Genomic DNA, 21,050 nt, shown 5'->3' with positions numbered 1-21,050 from the left:
TTGTACCTATAATGATGGTATGGTTCCTATAGTCGTCGCATTGTGTTCCTATAGTGGTGGTAAACAAAGATGCATCAAAAACAATGTATAATATCAATGAAACTTAGTTTCGAAGTTGTTTTTGTATGAATAGCAAGGATAGCTGCCATAATAATGATTTCTTTCGTAATTTGATCGTAAAAAATGTATGAATTTGGTTGAAGAAAATATTGACTAAACCTGTCGTCAACCTACACCCGGAAGATAAAGCTTGATTTGAGGTTGATTTTTTCACTCAGCCAGATAAGCGAATTTTGGCCTTTGTTTGGTACATTACTTACAGAAAACTCATTTTTGTTGCTTATTTTAATGACAACAGTACGACATGTCAAAAATATCATCGAAAAAATCTAAAACGAACTGTTTTTATTGATTTTATAAATATAACCACTATAGGAACATGCCTGTTTTGTGTACCTATAATGGCACTATGGTAAAAAATACTTAAAAATGCATAAATATGGTCAAAAGACCAATAATATTAGTAAAACAATAACATTTCATAACAGTCATGTTGAAAAACTAGTAAATGCGTGGGTAAGTGATAATTTAGAACGTTAACAGAAATATGAGTTTCGTTATGAAATCCTAAGGATTTTGGAAAAATGGTGACATATTTCACAAAATAATGGATTTTTCGGTCACGAAGAAACGGAATGGTCCCATTTATCTTTTAAATTCTTTGTAAAAGGCTGAAGAACATTTCACACTGACGAAAATAACTTAATAACTTTTAATTTACCGTATGGACCGCATTTTAGTGCAATACCACCACTATTGGTACTACCACCACTATAGGTACATTTACCCTAGTATTATACAGACATTTTTCAGTTTTTCAGATGCACATAAGCATTTATATCAGCACATGTCCTGATCCTGGGACAAATTATTTAACTTTTCATACAAATTATATAGGAAAGGGTTTCCCTAATGACAAATGAGTCTACATTTTTCGAAAATTGCTAACTTTTAATTTTTTTTTCTATAACCAAAACAGACGGTCATAGCGAAACGCTTAAAATTGTGTATGCGCCTGGTCCTGGTGTCTTTAATATAAGCAATCGGAATCTCGTTCCCACTCTACCTCTAAACTCAATAATTGTATCCCTTGTAGCGTTGGGTTCTCTTATCCAGATTTCATTGTAAATAAATGTCAACTGGTAGCCAATGAGGTCGTGTTTAAGCAATGTGTATATTGTTACTAGAATCTATTCCATAACAGCGATATTCACGAAGATGTGTAGTCAAAAGAATTTTTTATATTCTTCAAATCTCTTCACAAATAGGATTAAGCAAGAAAGAGTTACTGTTGATTGATCGTTCGTTAATGGGCGGTTTCCTATAAGCGCTTCAGACCTATGATAAACCCTAAGCCTAACCGATAATAAACTCCAGACTCTATCATTACATATTAAACTGACCTCTATTTGGCCGATGTCTACGAACAGAGTGAAACGCACCACCACGAAGGCCAATGACACCCTTTAGGGAAGGTGAATCTTTTATTTGACATGCCGTTCGGTAGATTGCACGTATTTAAGGGAGCTTTTTTATCTACTTCCATCTACGTCCGTTGTTAGGTGGCCGTCCTTCTTCGTCAGCCAAAAAATAAAAATAGTCAATGTTTGCACAGTTCAACACAAATTACCCATCGCACAGAGGCTGATAAGATGCTAAGGGAACAACGAAAACGCACCTGATGCTTTTTAGAGCCGTTAGACCATACGCAAGCATGGGTTGGTCGGTTGTTTGAAATCGCTACATTACATAAGTGTTTGTATGTTCCAGTAAAGAGGTTATGGCTCTATATAACATGATGGAAGGTTAGCACATTCCATGTTTGCAAAGTTGTCGAATAAAGTTTACAAGCTGTTTTGCAACTAAAGCAGTTCCCTGTTTTGTGAGATGAATTCGTTTCACTTTACATGCTACGTTATCTGAATAATTTATGATAGCTTTGTTGCATTGTCGCGCAATACACACCATTTACCTTCACACCGCCTCACGGCTGAACAGGAGATTGGGGTAAGTGAGAGTCTTTGTTGTAACGAAATCTTGGGTAAAAAGTGTTGATCCATTTCCTCCCGTATTCATAAGGTGCGAGAAATGGGTCAGTTAGCAGCGAACAAAGCGTAAATGACGACCAGCGACCCTGAGCTTAGCTCGCGACGGAAAAAGGGCATTTTTGTGTTGCTGTTAGTGTCGCTTGAATTTCATACGGGCGTTTTGGACCCTTTTACCTTGGACAACATCTACACACCTGGCTGTCAAATCCCGCGAATGTGTTTTATCGCATTCGATTTCTCAGCCCTAACACGGAACAAAGCACCACGAACGTCAGGGGGATGATGCGTCATAACCCCCCAAACAGACATTATTCAATCGATCATCACTGCTGTGCCGAGACGATGCGCAGTTGTGGAGTGTGGATGGACAGCGGTGAAGCACCGGGGGAAAAAAGGTTAATTGGAGACAAGTGACACGAGACCGGGGTTACGGTAACGGCCATACTACACGAACAACAAACCTTCCGCTCAGCCGCTGTGGGATGATTGCGAATACAAAGTACGCACGCGAGGTTCTAGCGCGGGAAAAAGAAAGCAAAAACAAAAGACCGCGGGCTGAAATTCCTCATTTAACAACCGACGCAGCAGCATTCGGCCGGGACCGGACGTCGCACATACGGGAACGCACACAAAAACATTACACGCTGTCGTCGTCGTCGACCGGCAACTGACGTCAACCCTCAATTGGACCGACAGGCTGCGTCGGTTGTGAGCTGCTGGTCCATTTTTGAGTACCACCAAACCGTTGACCCACCCATGGGGAGGTGGAGGGAGTAATCGACTTACCCGCGCACAAGCCGAGTGGACACTTCCACACCACACCGTGTGCCGTTACGCGAGGTGACGATGATGCAGCGAAAGGTGCAAATGAAATGCATATTTCCATCCTGCCATCCTGTTTGGCAACCTCCAGGCGCGCGCGAAGCGGAAGATTAGCCTGCCATCGCCATCTCGAGACGGGATCGACCTTGGCCACCTACGGAAAATGTCACTACAGTTTGTATTTTCATATGCACGGACCCGATGTGACCCGATAGGCGGTTGCGATGGTGGTTAATGGCGCAGCAGCAAGCAGCAACCGTGCAGTGTCGATCTGCCCCCAAAAACAACTTCATATCCTGCCCTCCTCCCCCCCCCCCCCCCCCATGAGTGGCCGCGGCCGGCCGACGAGTATGATCGATATGAGTGTCTGCGTAACATGGCGTAACAGCTACCTCTTCGGGGGACATGCTGGCAGCTCCGGTCAAGAGCGAGGTGCGTTCTGATCCACTAGCTGCCTGTCGGGCGGTCCGAATCGAACGTTGACTATTAATAGTTACAATACGCGGCAGTATCTAGCGTTGGAGATCGCCGCTAACGGCCTCGGCGTTGTCGTCTTGTCGTTGACGTTTTCTTCTGCCCTTGCCCTTACGATGATGGCCGAATGGCGGGAAATAGTTGCGTTTGGTAGAGTAGTGTTCCTTATTCAACGGATATGATGTATTTGTAACATTCCTTTCCGAGTAGGAGAGCATACTCGATCGTACGATCGTATTGAGTTAAAATTGGTCGAATAAAGACATCCTCAGCTTGTAAACATCGAAAACTGAGCGCCGAATTATCGATGACCTACGAGTTGAAGTAAAACGGAAAGAACGATCTCTATCCAACGTTTGATATGCTGTAGGTGGTTTGATATTGCTCATCGTCCCAAAATGCCGATCTTCGAACGCATCAACCAACACGACCGCTCACTGCGTCATCTGGCCGCTCAAAAGCGTATGCATTCGACTTCCGGTTTTTGCCTTTCAGTCGATCCACCATCGCGCGGTCAGTCATATTTCACCAAAGTTCAAGAATGCCCAACCAACCCGACCCGAATAGATCTATCTTTACCGATGTGCAAAGAGGGCCCTTCTCTGTGTTTGGTTTTTTTTTGTTGTTGGCAAGGGCGAGTAATGGTGGAAATAAACTATAACGCTCGTTACACCACGCTCGGACAGTGCAGTGAAGTGATCGGCAAGCGGGGGATGGGAACATTTTACGACTATATAGTCGTGGCAGGCGAAAAGGAAGGGTGAAAAACGGGGCAGCAGTTGAGCTAGAAAACTGACAGCAATGCTGACGACGAAGATGGTGATTATGACGGTGTGAAATGCCGTGCAAAGTGGTGGACCGCCATCCGCCATTAACCGGACGATATGGTGCGCGGCTTCCTAACTGAAGGGGGCCAACGATGGGTGCGGTTATGCATTTCGCGAGTTTTAGTGGTTGTTGGCCCACTCTCAGCAGCCCGGGCTGACCTTGTTCAAGAGATGCTGGGACGAGAGAGTCAGAGAGGCACAGGGACGGTTGGCCGATGACTCTTCCTTTGCGCGAACATAGACAATAATTTGCCACAAACACATGGTTTTGCTTTTGAGACATAAAATACGGGTTTGGCGCGCATTTTCGGCAGTTGCAGGAAGGGAGGAAGTTTTGCAGGGAAGGGAGCGGGGTGGGGAAGAGGTATGTACGCTTCCATTGCATGGCGGAAAAAGAAGGTTCAAGTTTTCATCACTTCCTGACATGATCGGCCTGATCGGCGATTTGGAGAAGCACGTAATATCAACCACAGCGCGGCCGTTTGCATGCCACACTAAGTGAACGGTAATTCTACGGCGGATGACCTCCCACCGTGAGCGTGACACGCATATGGAATGTTTAGTTTGGAATTTTTATACGCACGGCAATGTAAAGACAAGCACAGTGCCATACACACCACCCTGTCTGCGTGTGTGAATGATGAACGATGGTCAGATTCGGTCGGATATCATCACGCACGCGAGCGGGTCTATTTTCGCGCACTGTGATTCAATTTGGAAGCTCAATGAGAAGGGTGTAGAACATTAAAACGATTTCAACTCACAGAAATAAAGAGGTACACATCTAATGACCGCCCCTCCACGTCCCTCCCCGTGTGTAGCGTTATATGGACGGTTTATGATGCCCTCTGCAGCGATTGTCAGTGTGCGAACGGCAAATGGGTTCTTTTGAGCGGGTGGTAATAATTACCCTACTGTATCCCCTTGAACTTGATGTGCTCAGATTGTAATCATGGACAAGTGTACATAAGCTAAGACGCAATATTTGGGTGAGATATGTATGTAAAACAATACGAGACTACCAGCAACTGAAAGCACCCACTATACTAGAGCTTGATTTTCGTCTAAGAAAAGTAGAAAATAAAAATGTTGACAGTGCACATCAATTTTGGACTCCGACGCACCTATTTTCGTCTCTAAGTGAACAATTTTTGACTATTGTAGGAATCATGATTTGATTGTTGATTTGAAATTTAATAGATTCTACAGTCATTGTTTAAACCTGTAAATATATGCTAACTTTTTTCACTCCATTAAAACTTCAAAAATTGGCATAATCTTCTGGTAATCTACCTAACCACGATGTTCATCTACAAAACACAAAATGGACATGTAACCGTGTACTTGGGGGAAAGGATGATCCGGGGTAACGATATACATGCACATGGAACAGCAGAGCACAGGAGTCCAGGCTAGAATGTTATCGTCTAATGCGGGAAATTGTTTGTTATTTAAAGTGCTCCAAATCTACGATAGCATGCCCCGTAATGTGGTTAACCAACGGTCACTATACAACTTTAAAAGGTTTTGCGCGACATATATTAAGTCTAGGTATAGTTAATTAACAGATGTATCATAGTAATGTAATGTAAGATAACTGTTTGTTAGTTACACTGCACTGTCATTATTAATTGTGTGAGTGATGATGATGAGATTTTCTTATTATTTTTTGTTTGTTTTGTAAAGTACTAAGAATATATAGAAAAGGATAATAAGAAAGAAACGACAATCTATTGAGCTCTATGTAGCTCTCTGATTTTGCCGAATATCTTATTATTATTATTTGTTAGTTAATCTTCAACGGGTCATATGGCCTAATTAAGATGAGTTACAAACAAAATACATAGCAAAATCAAGATTATGGTCACAGTTCACGGTGGCCACTGCAGAAGCCGGAGACGTTCGTTGAAGCCTTGAGTTGAGATGTTAAAGTCGAAGCAATCCGAAATAGTGCTGAATACAGCCGACATGCTGAACATAGGGTCTGAACGGCCAGCGCTGGAGCGAGACTGAACGACCCTTAGAGTCTCACTAGACCTAAGTAGTCGGGATGGTGCCTAGTTATCGACTCGATGCAACAAAGACGATGAGTCGATAGAACCATTTAGCAAACCAGCGATAAAAGAGCACTGTGCATTGCGTCTCCTAATCGAGAGAGGCTCAAGGCCTAGAAGACGACACCGCGCAGCATACGGAGGAAGATTATTGTGTTCCATCCAGGGGAGTAGGCGTAGGCCATATCGCGTGAGCTTACGTTGAATCGCCTCAAGTCGAGCAATTGAAGAAGCAGTAGGCGGGATCCAGACTACGCACCAGCATTCCACATCCGAACAGACGATACTGCACATAAGGTTGCGGAATTTGTTAGTTGTCCGAATAGCCACGCCAAGTAGTTGATTTCCTCTAGCTGCAACGTCATCGATAAGCTGTTTAAAATTTATACTCGAGTCTAGAAGAACGCCCAGGTCTGTGGCATAATTTTGCCGATTAACTGCAGTGCCGTCTATGAAGTTGGTAGGATATAATCTTCAAACTTGTAAATTTAATATCCTAGTGATAAATAGCGTTCATCTCAATCGATTGTCGAGGTAGGTGGTGGGACTCATCATCATTATAAAAGCGGTTATATTTTAAAATATATATAATGGTTCAATGAAAATATAAGCTCAATAATTTTGGAACACACAGTTTCGGACATAACTTTTTTTTTAAATGAAGCGATTGGCTTACAGTCAAAAATTGATTATTAGAGACAATAAATGTTGCGCACTGTCCAGAATTAATGCTTTAGAGGCACAAATAGGTGCCTTAAACACACAAATAAGTGAATTAGAGCCAGCATTTAGTGGCAACGGCTATAAAATAACCGTTTTTCCTTATCTCCTACGCTGTCACGAACGTCGCTCTTGTAAAATGTCCTAATTAGGCTCTACACAATTAGGACGGTGCATCGGCACAGTAGTGTGGTAATGTTTTGCCGCTTAAATTAATCCATTAAACGAGCTATATAACAACAACAGTCCCTGATTGAATTATGCAACCATGATGCACCGGGCTGGCTGGTTTGCAATCAAAGAACTATCGAAACCAATTTCAACTGTCACGTCACGGCTGCGTTCGATCGAGGGAGAACGCTGTCGTAACAATAAATTACTCCTGATCGCTTATGGGACAGGTTCTAGTTTCGGGGGAAATCGTGATCACAATTGTGCAACCACCGGCCCGCGGGGGTTACATGGGTTCGGAACGTGTTAAAAATAAACCTATCACTGTGAATCCAAAGAATTGGATGCTGGCAGGAAACAAAAGGCACGTTGGAATTGGAAAACAAATGCTCAGAGGTCATTCGATCACTGACGCACCAGGCGGGTGGGTGGGCCCGGGGCCACTTTAACATCCTCCCTTGGACGGACGGACAGACACAGCGAACGTAGTATAGTTGCCACGACCAAGGCACGACGACGTAGCAAAACTACTGCCCAGTCGCCTCAGCTCAGCTCTAATCAGTGCCACTTAAGCATCGGACCATCGGCTCACCTTCGTCAAACGAATGTTCGCTTGCGGTGATTGGGTTGAGTGGTTCTTTTCATGTTGGAAATGAAATGCTTACAAAATTAAACCAAGCTGAGCGTGTGTGTGTTTGTATGTGCGCTTCATGCACACAATCCAGCCCGTTTCCAGAATGAGTTAAGCTAACAAAAGCAACCAATTTCTGTTTCTGTGTTGAAGGTGCACCTCGAGTGGCATCGGCTGCAAAAGACAGCTCATAACGGTACGAAAGACGAAATGTGCAATGATGAAAAGTGCAATGATTGAAATTGCATCGTTTGCCACGTGTGTGATGATGATGATGAACTCGAATGATCGGCGGGTTGTGTGGTACTTTTGGTCTGGGGTTTGGCTGGATTCACGTGCCCTGGGCAAGTTGTCGATTCATGCAGGTGGATGGTTTATCGATGTTCAATGACAATGTTTGCAAAGATGATACGTGCAATCAAACACATTGTATAGTGGAAGGTAAAAACGTGAGAAAGGTAGGGAAAAGTTGAGTAAACTACAACACATTGCGGACTGGGTAATATTATTTTAATTTAAGTATTTAATTCAGCACATAATGCTCAATGTGTGCATGTCGATAGCAATATTCTGAAGCCTTAGTGTTTGGCAATGTTTAATCGCCCTCGTTTAAAACACAAATCGACAGCAAAACGACAGTAAATAAACCTGACGCATGTTTGGGTTATTATCTGCATGACAGCAGAAAAAAAGAGAAGCACAACCATATACCATCACCATAAAAAGAGCTAACTCGTAAATCAATCGAGTTGAACATTGTGCTGAAACATTGTGCACAACAAAAAATAAACATACCAAAAGAAGAAATACACACACGCACACAAAAAAACCTCTCATACATTATGGTCGCAACGAAACGTCGCACACATCGGCGCCTGACCCTGACCAACAATGGCCAATCACGGAATGTAAACCATCAACTGGTAAATGTATGCGTTTGCTTTCAGTTTGTTCTTTTTTTGTTAGTTTGTTTGTTTGTTTCCGAACTTGTTGCCGCTTTGGTTGCCACTGTTTCTAGTTCCTGTTCTATGTGTGCCAATCCCTTCGCTCATGATGATGATGATGATGGTTCGGGAAAAACACAATGAAATAGTAATAAAACGATCATCTTTCTAATTCCCCAGGGGCTCGCTCTATTGATTCCTACCGTTCCTAGAGTAAGGGACACACATGAGAATGAAAGAGAGAGAGAGAGACCCCACAACAACACCGAGCAGACCCTACTAGCAATGAGAATGAAAAAGTGTATGACTTTCAGACGAGGGGCATGTAGAAGCATGGGGAGACGGTTGGAAATTCGCGGAATTGCTCGGAGGCGCGAGCGTGTTTTGGTTTCTACACAGTTTTTGCACTCACACAATTACACATGTGTGATTGTGTGCGTTCACTTTCAGCCTGCGCGCTCAGTTTGGTTTTCTCGCAGCGGCATGCGGGTATCGGTGTCTCGCTCGCACTAGTGCAGCGAGTGTTCCTCTGTGCGCTCCCCTTCTTGCCACCACACGAAATCGTCAGTTCAGCTCAAGCGTTCGCCGTGAAAGGCTGCGCGCGTGTTAGCCTAAGTCCCGGGCGATCGAAGTTTCGCTAAGTGTTGAAGTGTTGTGCACATTGAAATGAAGCTGCGCTTTTCTTTCACCATTTATCTTAAATGTGTGATTTGCGCTGCTTTATTTCAATGTTTATTTTTGCTGTATCGAACATCAACAACGGGATCCACGCGGTTAGACGGCTCTTTGAAATACGACGATTTTTATTATATTAAGAATTTGTGTGATTTTGTGGCAAGATTGTGTGAAGCTATGTGTGAAAATGCCCCTTTATTTGCAATAAAAGTGATAAAATATAAACCAAGTTTGATGTGTTCAAGTTTTTGTTTTGATTCGGGTGCACCAAGTCCGAATGAAGGAAAGCGCACAGCGCGCTACGAAAGAAACGAGCGGGAGGGGGTGTCAGTCCAGCGCAGCGCAATTCGCTGGAATCAAGTGGGAGGGGGTACCAGTTCAGCGCTGCGCAAGCCGAAAGAAACGGGAAGGAAGGGGTATGAGGAAAATACGATGAAACAGCGCGAGCGAGCGTTCTTTACAGCGAGAGCGCCTCGTGTATTTTAAAGGCAAGCAAGAGAGCGCATTCTCTCCGTGGTAGCGCTCCATTCGCCATTTTTAATTTCGAGCCCAAAACAACGGACTTTGGATCCGATCTTGGGCCGGGCCCCCACCGCGTGTTTCTACCTACCCCTCGCCTAAAAATTTCGTTCTCTTTGTCTGTCGGGGAGCGACCCAACAGTGCTCCATTCGATGCTTTATATGGCAAACCATACCGCCACGTTTTTGTCATATGCATAGTGTCCCCGCATCATGCCGTCTTTGCCATCTGAAACGAGCGTTTGCTTCATATTTTTAACTTCTCTCTTTCTCTCTCTTTTGTGGCAGTTTTCCCCGTACTGACGGGTGTGTTGAGTTTTCCCTTCTGCCTCCCACGGGAAGGTGAGAATTGGGGTGCATTGGTACATAACAATGCAAATGTGTCGACAAAAACTAAACCGAGGCAGCATCAATAGATGCGTCTAACGGAGGTTTGGTGGGGGGAGGTTTGTAGCTCTGTTGCTCTCCAGCATTGCCCATGAACTCCCATGTTGTTGATCTATCCAGGGTTCCCGGGTTGACGAAAATGGTTCCCATCTGGTACGGCTTAAGCGCGTATGCAAACTCAAACTGACTCTGACCTTCTAAACCGTCCGTGGTGGCTTTCCTTTCAGGTGAATAGCATTAGAGAGAAAACCATTAAAGCTACATTTTACAGTGCTTTGCCGTACAGTTTGTTTTCTCCATTGGCTGCTGGTAATGATGGAGTGTTGAGGTCATGTCTTAAGCAGAAATTGAATTCATTTTTAAATATGTTTAAATCGTTCAAAGTAAGTGACGGTGAAGTAATATATTTTAATTTTATATTATACATCTACCGTTGTACCTGTGTTTGAAGAACAGTTGATCAGTACTGGATCGATCTACACTAGCGTCACTAGACCGACCTCAGGTTCCATAATTCTCTGGCCGCGTGGGACTTCTTGCATGACGCACTGGAATGTGTGTGACGATGTTTGTTGTTGGTTTGCTCGTTATGACGCCGATTGTGGCAACAGTTCCAATGCTGTCCCTCATAGACGAAACACAGTGCCGAACGGCAGAACAAAAGTGGCAGGCGCTTTAGGGTGTAGTGGTTGTGGGTATGATTTTGTTAGGAATCAGATCATAGAACAATTATTATAGTGCTTTAAGATTTTAGCGTGTCCGTGTTTATCCTAACAGCCTAGATGGATGAAACTGCTCCAATTTAAACAGTGGAATGGCGAATCTAAACAATGTGATTGTAAGTTGGTAAGTTGGTTTGGATTAATCCGACAAAAGTACACAATACATGAAGCTGAGGTGTTTTCATATTAACCAACTGTCCCATTCATGTAACCATCACTGTACACACTCTAACAGCATCTCCCACGAAAAGCCCATTTATCTGTCAGCAGCAGCACTCTCGCTTCGCGGTTCCCTACTAGCAATGAGAATGAAAAAGTGTGCGACTTTCAGGCGAGGGGCATGTCCCTACTAGCAATGAGAATGAAAAAGTGTATGACTTTCAGACGAGGGGCATGTAGAAGCATGGGGAGACGGTTGGAAATTCGCGGAATTGCTCGGAGGCGCGAGCGTGTTTTGGTTTCTACACAGTTTTTGCACTCACACAATTACACATGTGTGAATGTGTGCGTTCACTTTCAGCCTGCGCGCTCAGTTTGGTTTTCTCGCAGCGGCATGCGGGTATCGGTGTCTCGCTCGCACTAGTGCAGCGAGTGTTCCTCTGTGCGCTCCCCTTCTTGCCACCACACGAAATCGTCAGTTCAGCTCAAGCGTTCGCCGTGAAAGGCTGCGCGCGTGTTAGCCTAAGTCCCGGGCGATCGAAGTTTCGCTAAGTGTTGAAGTGTTGTGCACATTGAAATGAAGCTGCGCTTTTCTTTCACCATTTATCTTAAATGTGTGATTTGCGCTGCTTTATTTCAATGTTTATTTTTGCTGTATCGAACATCAACAACGGGATCCACGCGGTTAGACGGCTCTTTGAAATACGACGATTTTTATTATATTAAGAATTTGTGTGATTTTGTGGCAAGATTGTGTGAAGCTATGTGTGAAAATGCCCCTTTATTTGCAATAAAAGTGATAAAATATAAACCAAGTTTGATGTGTTCAAGTTTTTGTTTTGATTCGGGTGCACCAAGTCCGAATGAAGGAAAGCGCACAGCGCGCTACGAAAGAAACGAGCGGGAGGGGGTGTCAGTCCAGCGCAGCGCAATTCGCTGGAATCAAGTGGGAGGGGGTACCAGTTCAGCGCTGCGCAAGCCGAAAGAAACGGGAAGGAAGGGGTATGAGGAAAATACGATGAAACAGCGCGAGCGAGCGTTCTTTACAGCGAGAGCGCCTCGTGTATTTTAAAGGCAAGCAAGAGAGCGCATTCTCTCCGTGGTAGCGCTCCATTCGCCATTTTTAATTTCGAGCCCAAAACAACGGACTTTGGATCCGATCTTGGGCCGGGCCCCCACCGCGTGTTTCTACCTACCCCTCGCCTAAAAATTTCGTTCTCTTTGTCTGTCGGGGAGCGACCCAACAGTGCTCCATTCGATGCTTTATATGGCAAACCATACCGCCACGTTTTTGTCATATGCATACCCGACAGACAAAGAGAACGAAATTTTTAGGCGAGGGGTAGGTAGAAACACGCGGTGGGGGCCCGGCCCAAGATCGGATCCAAAGTCCGTTGTTTTGGGCTCGAAATTAAAAATGGCGAATGGAGCGCTACCACGGAGAGAATGCGCTCTCTTGCTTGCCTTTAAAATACACGAGGCGCTCTCGCTGTAAAGAACGCTCGCTCGCGCTGTTTCATCGTATTTTCCTCATACCCCTTCCTTCCCGTTTCTTTCGGCTTGCGCAGCGCTGAACTGGTACCCCCTCCCACTTGATTCCAGCGAATTGCGCTGCGCTGGACTGACACCCCCTCCCGCTCGTTTCTTTCGTAGCGCGCTGTGCGCTTTCCTTCATTCGGACTTGGTGCACCCGAATCAAAACAAAAACTTGAACACATCAAACTTGGTTTATATTTTATCACTTTTATTGCAAATAAAGGGGCATTTTCACACATAGCTTCACACAATCTTGCCACAAAATCACACAAATTCTTAATATAATAAAAATCGTCGTATTTCAAAGAGCCGTCTAACCGCGTGGATCCCGTTGTTGATGTTCGATACAGCAAAAATAAACATTGAAATAAAGCAGCGCAAATCACACATTTAAGATAAATGGTGAAAGAAAAGCGCAGCTTCATTTCAATGTGCACAACACTTCAACACTTAGCGAAACTTCGATCGCCCGGGACTTAGGCTAACACGCGCGCAGCCTTTCACGGCGAACGCTTGAGCTGAACTGACGATTTCGTGTGGTGGCAAGAAGGGGAGCGCACAGAGGAACACTCGCTGCACTAGTGCGAGCGAGACACCGATACCCGCATGCCGCTGCGAGAAAACCAAACTGAGCGCGCAGGCTGAAAGTGAACGCACACATTCACACATGTGTAATTGTGTGAGTGCAAAAACTGTGTAGAAACCAAAACACGCTCGCGCCTCCGAGCAATTCCGCGAATTTCCAACCGTCTCCCCATGCTTCTACATGCCCCTCGTCTGAAAGTCATACACTTTTTCATTCTCATTGCTAGTAGGGACATGCCCCTCGCCTGAAAGTCGCACACTTTTTCATTCTCATTGCTAGTAGGGAACCGCGAAGCGAGAGTGCTGCTGCTGACAGATAAATGGGCTTTTCGTGGGAGATGCTGTTAGAGTGTGTACAGTGATGGTTACATGAATGGGACAGTTGGTTAATATGAAAACACCTCAGCTTCATGTATTGTGTACTTTTGTCGGATTAATCCAAACCAACTTACCAACTTACAATCACATTGTTTAGATTCGCCATTCCACTGTTTAAATTGGAGCAGTTTCATCCATCTAGGCTGTTAGGATAAACACGGACACGCTAAAATCTTAAAGCACTATAATAATTGTTCTATGATCTGATTCCTAACAAAATCATACCCACAACCACTACACCCTAAAGCGCCTGCCACTTTTGTTCTGCCGTTCGGCACTGTGTTTCGTCTATGAGGGACAGCATTGGAACTGTTGCCACAATCGGCGTCATAACGAGCAAACCAACAACAAACATCGTCACACACATTCCAGTGCGTCATGCAAGAAGTCCCACGCGGCCAGAGAATTATGGAACCTGAGGTCGGTCTAGTGACGCTAGTGTAGATCGATCCAGTACTGATCAACTGTTCTTCAAACACAGGTACAACGGTAGATGTATAATATAAAATTAAAATATATTACTTCACCGTCACTTACTTTGAACGATTTAAACATATTTAAAAATGAATTCAATTTCTGCTTAAGACATGACCTCAACACTCCATCATTACCAGCAGCCAATGGAGAAAACAAACTGTACGGCAAAGCACTGTAAAATGTAGCTTTAATGGTTTTCTCTCTAATGCTATTCACCTGAAAGGAAAGCCACCACGGACGGTTTAGAAGGTCAGAGTCAGTTTGAGTTTGCATACGCGCTTAAGCCGTACCAGATGGGAACCATTTTCGTCAACCCGGGAACCCTGGATAGATCAACAACATGGGAGTTCATGGGCAATGCTGGAGAGCAACAGAGCTACAAACCTCCCCCCACCAAACCTCCGTTAGACGCATCTATTGATGCTGCCTCGGTTTAGTTTTTGTCGACACATTTGCATTGTTATGTACCAATGCACCCCAATTCTCACCTTCCCGTGGGAGGCAGAAGGGAAAACTCAACACACCCGTCAGTACGGGGAAAACTGCCACAAAAGAGAGAGAAAGAGAGAAGTTAAAAATATGAAGCAAACGCTCGTTTCAGATGGCAAAGACGGCATGATGCGGGGACACTATGCATATGACAAAAACGTGGCGGTATGGTTTGCCATATAAAGCATCGAATGGAGCACTGTTGGGTCGCTCCCCGACAGACAAAGAGAACGAAATTTTTAGGCGAGGGGTAGGTAGAAACACGCGGTGGGGGCCCGGCCCAAGATCGGATCCAAAGTCCGTTGTTTTGGGCTCGAAATTAAAAATGGCGAATGGAGCGCTACCACGGAGAGAATGCGCTCTCTTGCTTGCCTTTAAAATACACGAGGCGCTCTCGCTGTAAAGAACGCTCGCTCGCGCTGTTTCATCGTATTTTCCTCATACCCCTTCCTTCCCGTTTCTTTCGGCTTGCGCAGCGCTGAACTGGTACCCCCTCCCACTTGATTCCAGCGAATTGCGCTGCGCTGGACTGACACCCCCTCCCGCTCGTTTCTTTCGTAGCGCGCTGTGCGCTTTCCTTCATTCGGACTTGGTGCACCCGAATCAAAACAAAAACTTGAACACATCAAACTTGGTTTATATTTTATCACTTTTATTGCAAATAAAGGGGCATTTTCACACATAGCTTCACACAATCTTGCCACAAAATCACACAAATTCTTAATATAATAAAAATCGTCGTATTTCAAAGAGCCGTCTAACCGCGTGGATCCCGTTGTTGATGTTCGATACAGCAAAAATAAACATTGAAATAAAGCAGCGCAAATCACACATTTAAGATAAATGGTGAAAGAAAAGCGCAGCTTCATTTCAATGTGCACAACACTTCAACACTTAGCGAAACTTCGATCGCCCGGGACTTAGGCTAACACGCGCGCAGCCTTTCACGGCGAACGCTTGAGCTGAACTGACGATTTCGTGTGGTGGCAAGAAGGGGAGCGCACAGAGGAACACTCGCTGCACTAGTGCGAGCGAGACACCGATACCCGCATGCCGCTGCGAGAAAACCAAACTGAGCGCGCAGGCTGAAAGTGAACGCACACATTCACACATGTGTAATTGTGTGAGTGCAAAAACTGTGTAGAAACCAAAACACGCTCGCGCCTCCGAGCAATTCCGCGAATTTCCAACCGTCTCCCCATGCTTCTACATGCCCCTCGTCTGAAAGTCATACACTTTTTCATTCTCATTGCTAGTAGGGTCCAGTCTGCGTGCAAACACATCCCCCAACTAAGCTGAACGTTTTGTTGGAAGAATCGAAAAAAACACAAGAGAAAGTGCATAGTGCATGAATTCTTGTTTCAAAGTGAAAGTTGAAAGACACACCCCTTGTGAGGCAGAATACGATCACCATCCCGCTGCTGGGAAAGACAGCCCGAACCAAGCTTGTATACGCGTGTGCTCGTATGCGTGTAAAAAAGACAGGGCCAAACGATTGTGTGATACACGGTGGAAAAAGTGATCCAGGCTCCCCAACAACACCCAACGGCACCGGTGGAACCGGTTCCTCGAGATTCGGAATCGATTCAAGCGCACAGCTTCATCAACAACAATAGCAGCAAGCGCGTCAGCTAGGACAGACCCGCGTAACGCCACCAACCAAGATGCATATTCATCCGAGCTCACCGAACTCCTCCCAGTCGGAAGATGATGCGGCCACGAAAATCCAGGCCGGATTCCGCGGGTACCGAGTGCGCAAGCAGATGCGCGGACAGGGCAGTGGGGGCAAGGGTGCCGTCATCGCTTCGGGCGGAATGGTGCCCGGTGCAGGCGCTGGCTCTGGTTCGGGCACTTCATCGTCCGGCACGGTGGAGGACAAATCGGCCACCAAAATACAGGCGAATGTGCGCGGCTTTCTGGTGCGTAAGAAGCAAAAGATGGCCACCGAGGCCGCGACCAAGATTCAGGCCAGCTTCCGCGGCTTCAAGACGAGAAAGGAGCTGAAATCATCTACCAAGAAGGAGAAATAGATCACCACCGGATGGGATGGAGGAGCATAGGTTGCAGCAGTGAAATGGGGGCAATATGGAGTGGAGTTGCAGCTCGCCAAGCACGGAGGAAATGCGTTGCGCGTGCGTGTGTCGGATCGGATTTGTACATTTTTAAATGAAATGAGGAAAAAACGTGTGGTGAAACAGAGGGGCAATTTTGATTTTTTAAACAAACACGATAAAAAACGCCATCTGTTCTGGCCCGGTTCTCAGGAAGATTTTTCTGTTTCTGGTCCGTAGTTCCGTAGACACTCGGTGCGGCACGAGCGGTGCATTTTTTCTATCCTCAAAACGCAAAACATTCTTTTTATTGAGCAGTGAATCTGGTTGGTGCTAAATCGAGTGATTTCCTGCTGCGTGACTTATGTCCTGCGTCTGTCGCTTTTTGTTGTTATTCCAAGATTTTTACGCAAGCTTACGTGAGTGGGTGGATGGAATTTCGTGTGCAGCTTCTTGTATGTCCGGTGTGAAGATTTAATTTTAATTTCTCGTTTTGTTTTGCATACCGGATCCAACATGAACCAGCGTGCATGCGTATATGTGTGTGTATGTGTGGCACAATGTTTACAACGGTTTGCGTGTCTATATCTGTAACGCATTCCGCACTGGCTGGCTGGCGCTGGCATCATGATCGATGAATCGATCATTTCACATCGCAATGTATGAGCTCCAGTCTCGTTCCTGTTTGTACAGATAGACGGGACACACAGGGATCATAGTAAACTGCGCGTTGCTTCGTCACACAATAAGCACATTCAGCAAACGACCACGCACGCAATAAATGCCGCGATGCCATGGACGATCGTCGTTGATCGCTCGCCCCTCTGGAGTGCATCGAAAAAATCCCATTTTTCTGCGCTACGCCGCGCACAACAACCGTTTTCGTTTTCTGTTTCGCGCAAAATAACATAACATAAATCATCGTTCTAGTTGATTCGCGATTGAGCATATCGAGTTATGCAAATGAGATAGCATTAGTTGTAGTAGAAAAGGGGTGAGCTATCGATCAGAGATGCTCCGCCAGGGCCAGGAAAACTTCCCTACCGGGTACCGGGAAAAAGACGCACAAGAGCGATAGTGGGAAAATAAAAAAAAAAGCAGAAGAATATGGACTGACTATACATCTCCCGCTAGACCACAGGAAGGTACGTCAGAGCAGAATAAAAGTGAAAGCAATTAGGAGCCGTTGCTTACGCACATGTAACATCCCCCCTCCCCCCATCACCCCACATTCTGACCTTACGAGTTTTCCACTCTGACAAGAACCAGAGACATTGAAACACCCTGCGAAGTGTGCGTACAAAATTTGTGAAGAAGAACCAGTGGGTTACTACCCCGCGCCTTTGGCTGGAATCTTTAAAGTGTGTTTCCTTTCGTTTTACCGTTTGAGGGAATATAAAATGCATATTGAGCTGTATGGGCAGGACTGTAGCAAAAAGTATTTGTAGTAGTGCATTAATTCTCGTTTTTACATAGTGATATATAAACACCGTTTTTTGTGACAATAATGAAGGCAAGTGAGGGCTAACGACATGGGTAGAAAGTCCTAGCTATAGTGTATGGATTGTTCTTTGTAGCAGCATTGAGCAAAATAAAGGAATGTGCCTCATTGTTAATAAATAATAGCTTTTACTGTATTTCAACTGTTGGGATTTTGTTTCTATATTTACCATAATTGAGTTCATTGCAAAGAAAGTATGTAAGTATGTATTCTTGTGATATAAAATGAATATATTTCACAAATATACCAATAAAAATGATTGTCTTTTTTTAATATAAATTGCATGTTTAGGTAGGTAATGGGTGTGTTATATTTTGTTTAATAAAAAATTAATGCAATGAGCAAAATAATTACTTAATAGTATACATTAACTTCTAATCTTTGCTGTTTCCGACAACAAACGTAGTCGGTCTAGGCTTGTCATAAGCCACCAATAGACTGGCCTATCAGTTACTTATTGTTTTACCCATCTTTACATGTTTATCAGGATAAAAATATGATAGCGAAACGTTTTTGGGAGGCAAATAAAAATAAGAAAGAAAATTACCACACATTATGTGGTAAATGATTGAGGCGAAAAGAAAATGTTGCTATAAACTACATTTGCTATATTAATCATTTTTAGGGTGTTCACGACCAAAACGCTTCTATTACAGGATCTCAAAAGCAAAAGCATTTTTACATTTATATAATTAGGACTAGGTCATGTTTCGAAAATCCCGGATAAATATGTTTTTAATTCCAAGCTAGTATAATAATAACTGGTTAAGCATAATAAGAAATGGTTAAGCTCTACACCTCGATAACAATAAATACAACTTTAAATGCAGATTTTATAGTATGTTGAGTGTTGTACAAGCAACCAAAAAATGTATGCCAAAAGATTAAATTTTTCACCCCCCATTTTTCACATTGACGTGTCAATGTGTGTTTTCGCTTTGGTGTTTACGCATTCTGGAATGATTTCCTTTGCTAAACACAGATAACGACCAATATCATGTAGGACATAGGGTAACATAGTAGAGAATGAAAACAGAATATGCGGCAGAAACGAGATGTAAACTTTAAAAAGGATTATTTGTTAAAATTACGTCTATTTACACCACACACAGGTCGGAGATTATTGGTATTTTGGATAGACGCGTCAGCTTCTTACAAGGATGGAACTATCTGGATCGGTTCGATTCCCTAACATTCCCCCCTCCGCAATTCATCTCCGGAGCCTAGATATGTTTATCTCATGTGACGTGAATAGTAGTAATACATATATATCCGTATAAGCCGGCATGAAATTCTATATTGGCCAAATTTATAAATATAATAGGTATGACTTAATAAACATGTCCGTCATGGGTTCAAGTCTCATATCCCTTAGCAAGAGCTGACTTTATATGATTGTGTGGTACTAAAATAAATCTCCCTGTATAGACAGACATATGACCGTGGTTTAAAGGTTAGAAGATATCGCGTTTTAGGAAGATAGATTTGTTATGGCCCAACCTAATGGATCTGATAATCCACCTGTTCTCACTTACCTTTGAATCTTTATCCGGTTGCTATGAATCACAGTCAACTACGTCTGAATCGTTTTCAACTACGCCTGAAACGTTTTCAGCTACGTTTGGATCGTTTTCTGCTACGTTTGGATCATTTTCTGCTACGTTTGGATTTTGCAGTAATCACGCAAATTTCGTTGTAGCGCACCGCTTGTTCAGTGACCGAGGGGCGCATTTGCATCGCAAGTAAATTAGTCAAGTAATTAATGCATTCAATTGTCAAACCCATAGTATTTTTTACATGAAGCTTAATTCACAATTCAAATTTGTTTTTAATTTGACCACATTTGTCGAACAAACCTGCACAATCTTCTTCGTTTTGGCGTAACAACCAGTCCTGTTCGAGCTATCAAGATTTAGTCGGATATTCCTTCCTTGATACGGGAGGACGGTCTGATTGAGAATTGTCAATTGTCTATAGCGATTAGTTGTTTGTTATGTTGAGAATCGTTAGGAACGCCGAGCGGTCGCTGAATAAACTATGCACCGCAATGACATTTTGCGTAGCTACTGCAAAATCCAAACGAAGTTGGACACGATTCAGACGTAGTTGCCTGTGATCCATTTTCATGGATTGAGTTCCATAGCAACCGGATAAAGATTCAAAGGAAAGTGAGAGTGTACTTGAGGGACGGATTACGGATTATGCTCTGCACATGAACCCTGGCATCCTAGAATTTTATTGTCTAATGCAGGAAACTGTTGGTTAATTAAGGGGCTCCTAATCTACAATAAGGTTGCCCTATAATGTGGCCAACCAACATTATACCAATCTATATTGGCCAAATTTATAAATATGATAAGGTCCCGTGGTACAATCCTCAACTCGTACGACTTAATAAACATGTCGGTCATGAGTTCAAATCTCATGTCCCTTAGCAAGAGCAGATATATGGTTATGGTTATTGATATGGTTGCGTGGTACTAAAATAAATCTATAGAAACAGATACTGTTTTCTGGTTTAGTTTTCAATGTGAACAGCATTCTTCAAAAATTGCAAGATGTTTTTCAACAGTTGTCATTATTTGTGACAGCTGGGCTGTTAAAAAAAAAAACCCTCTTGCAATTGCTGAATAACGCCGTTTACATTAGAAACTGACCCGGAAAGCAATCTATGATCCCCAAACAACCGACCAATCGATCAAAATCATGTTGTCTGTTTTCTTCGATTATCGTGGTGTTGCGCAGTATGAGTTTCTTTCCCCGGGTCAAACAGTTAACAAGGAATATTAGGTGAACGTACTGCGCAGATTGCGTAACTAT

At 43.9% G+C, this 21,050-nt stretch overlaps 1 protein-coding gene across 1 annotated transcript; it reads left to right on the top strand.

Annotated features, from left to right (window-relative positions):
* The first annotated feature begins 15,921 nt into the window (after positions 1-15,921).
* Positions 15,922-18,372, top strand: LOC120950198 (IQ domain-containing protein N). Its single transcript, XM_040368037.2, has one exon. The coding sequence runs from the start codon at positions 16,343-16,345 to the stop codon at positions 16,706-16,708; it is 366 nt and encodes a 121-aa protein (XP_040223971.2). The 5' UTR covers positions 15,922-16,342; the 3' UTR covers positions 16,709-18,372.
* The last annotated feature ends 2,678 nt before the right edge of the window (positions 18,373-21,050 follow it).

The sequence above is a fragment of the Anopheles coluzzii genome, chromosome 2 (assembly GCF_943734685.1).
Source record: "Anopheles coluzzii chromosome 2, AcolN3, whole genome shotgun sequence".
NCBI classification, from domain to species: Eukaryota; Metazoa; Arthropoda; class Insecta; order Diptera; family Culicidae; genus Anopheles; species Anopheles coluzzii.
This window is presented reverse-complemented; position numbering and strand designations above follow the sequence as displayed.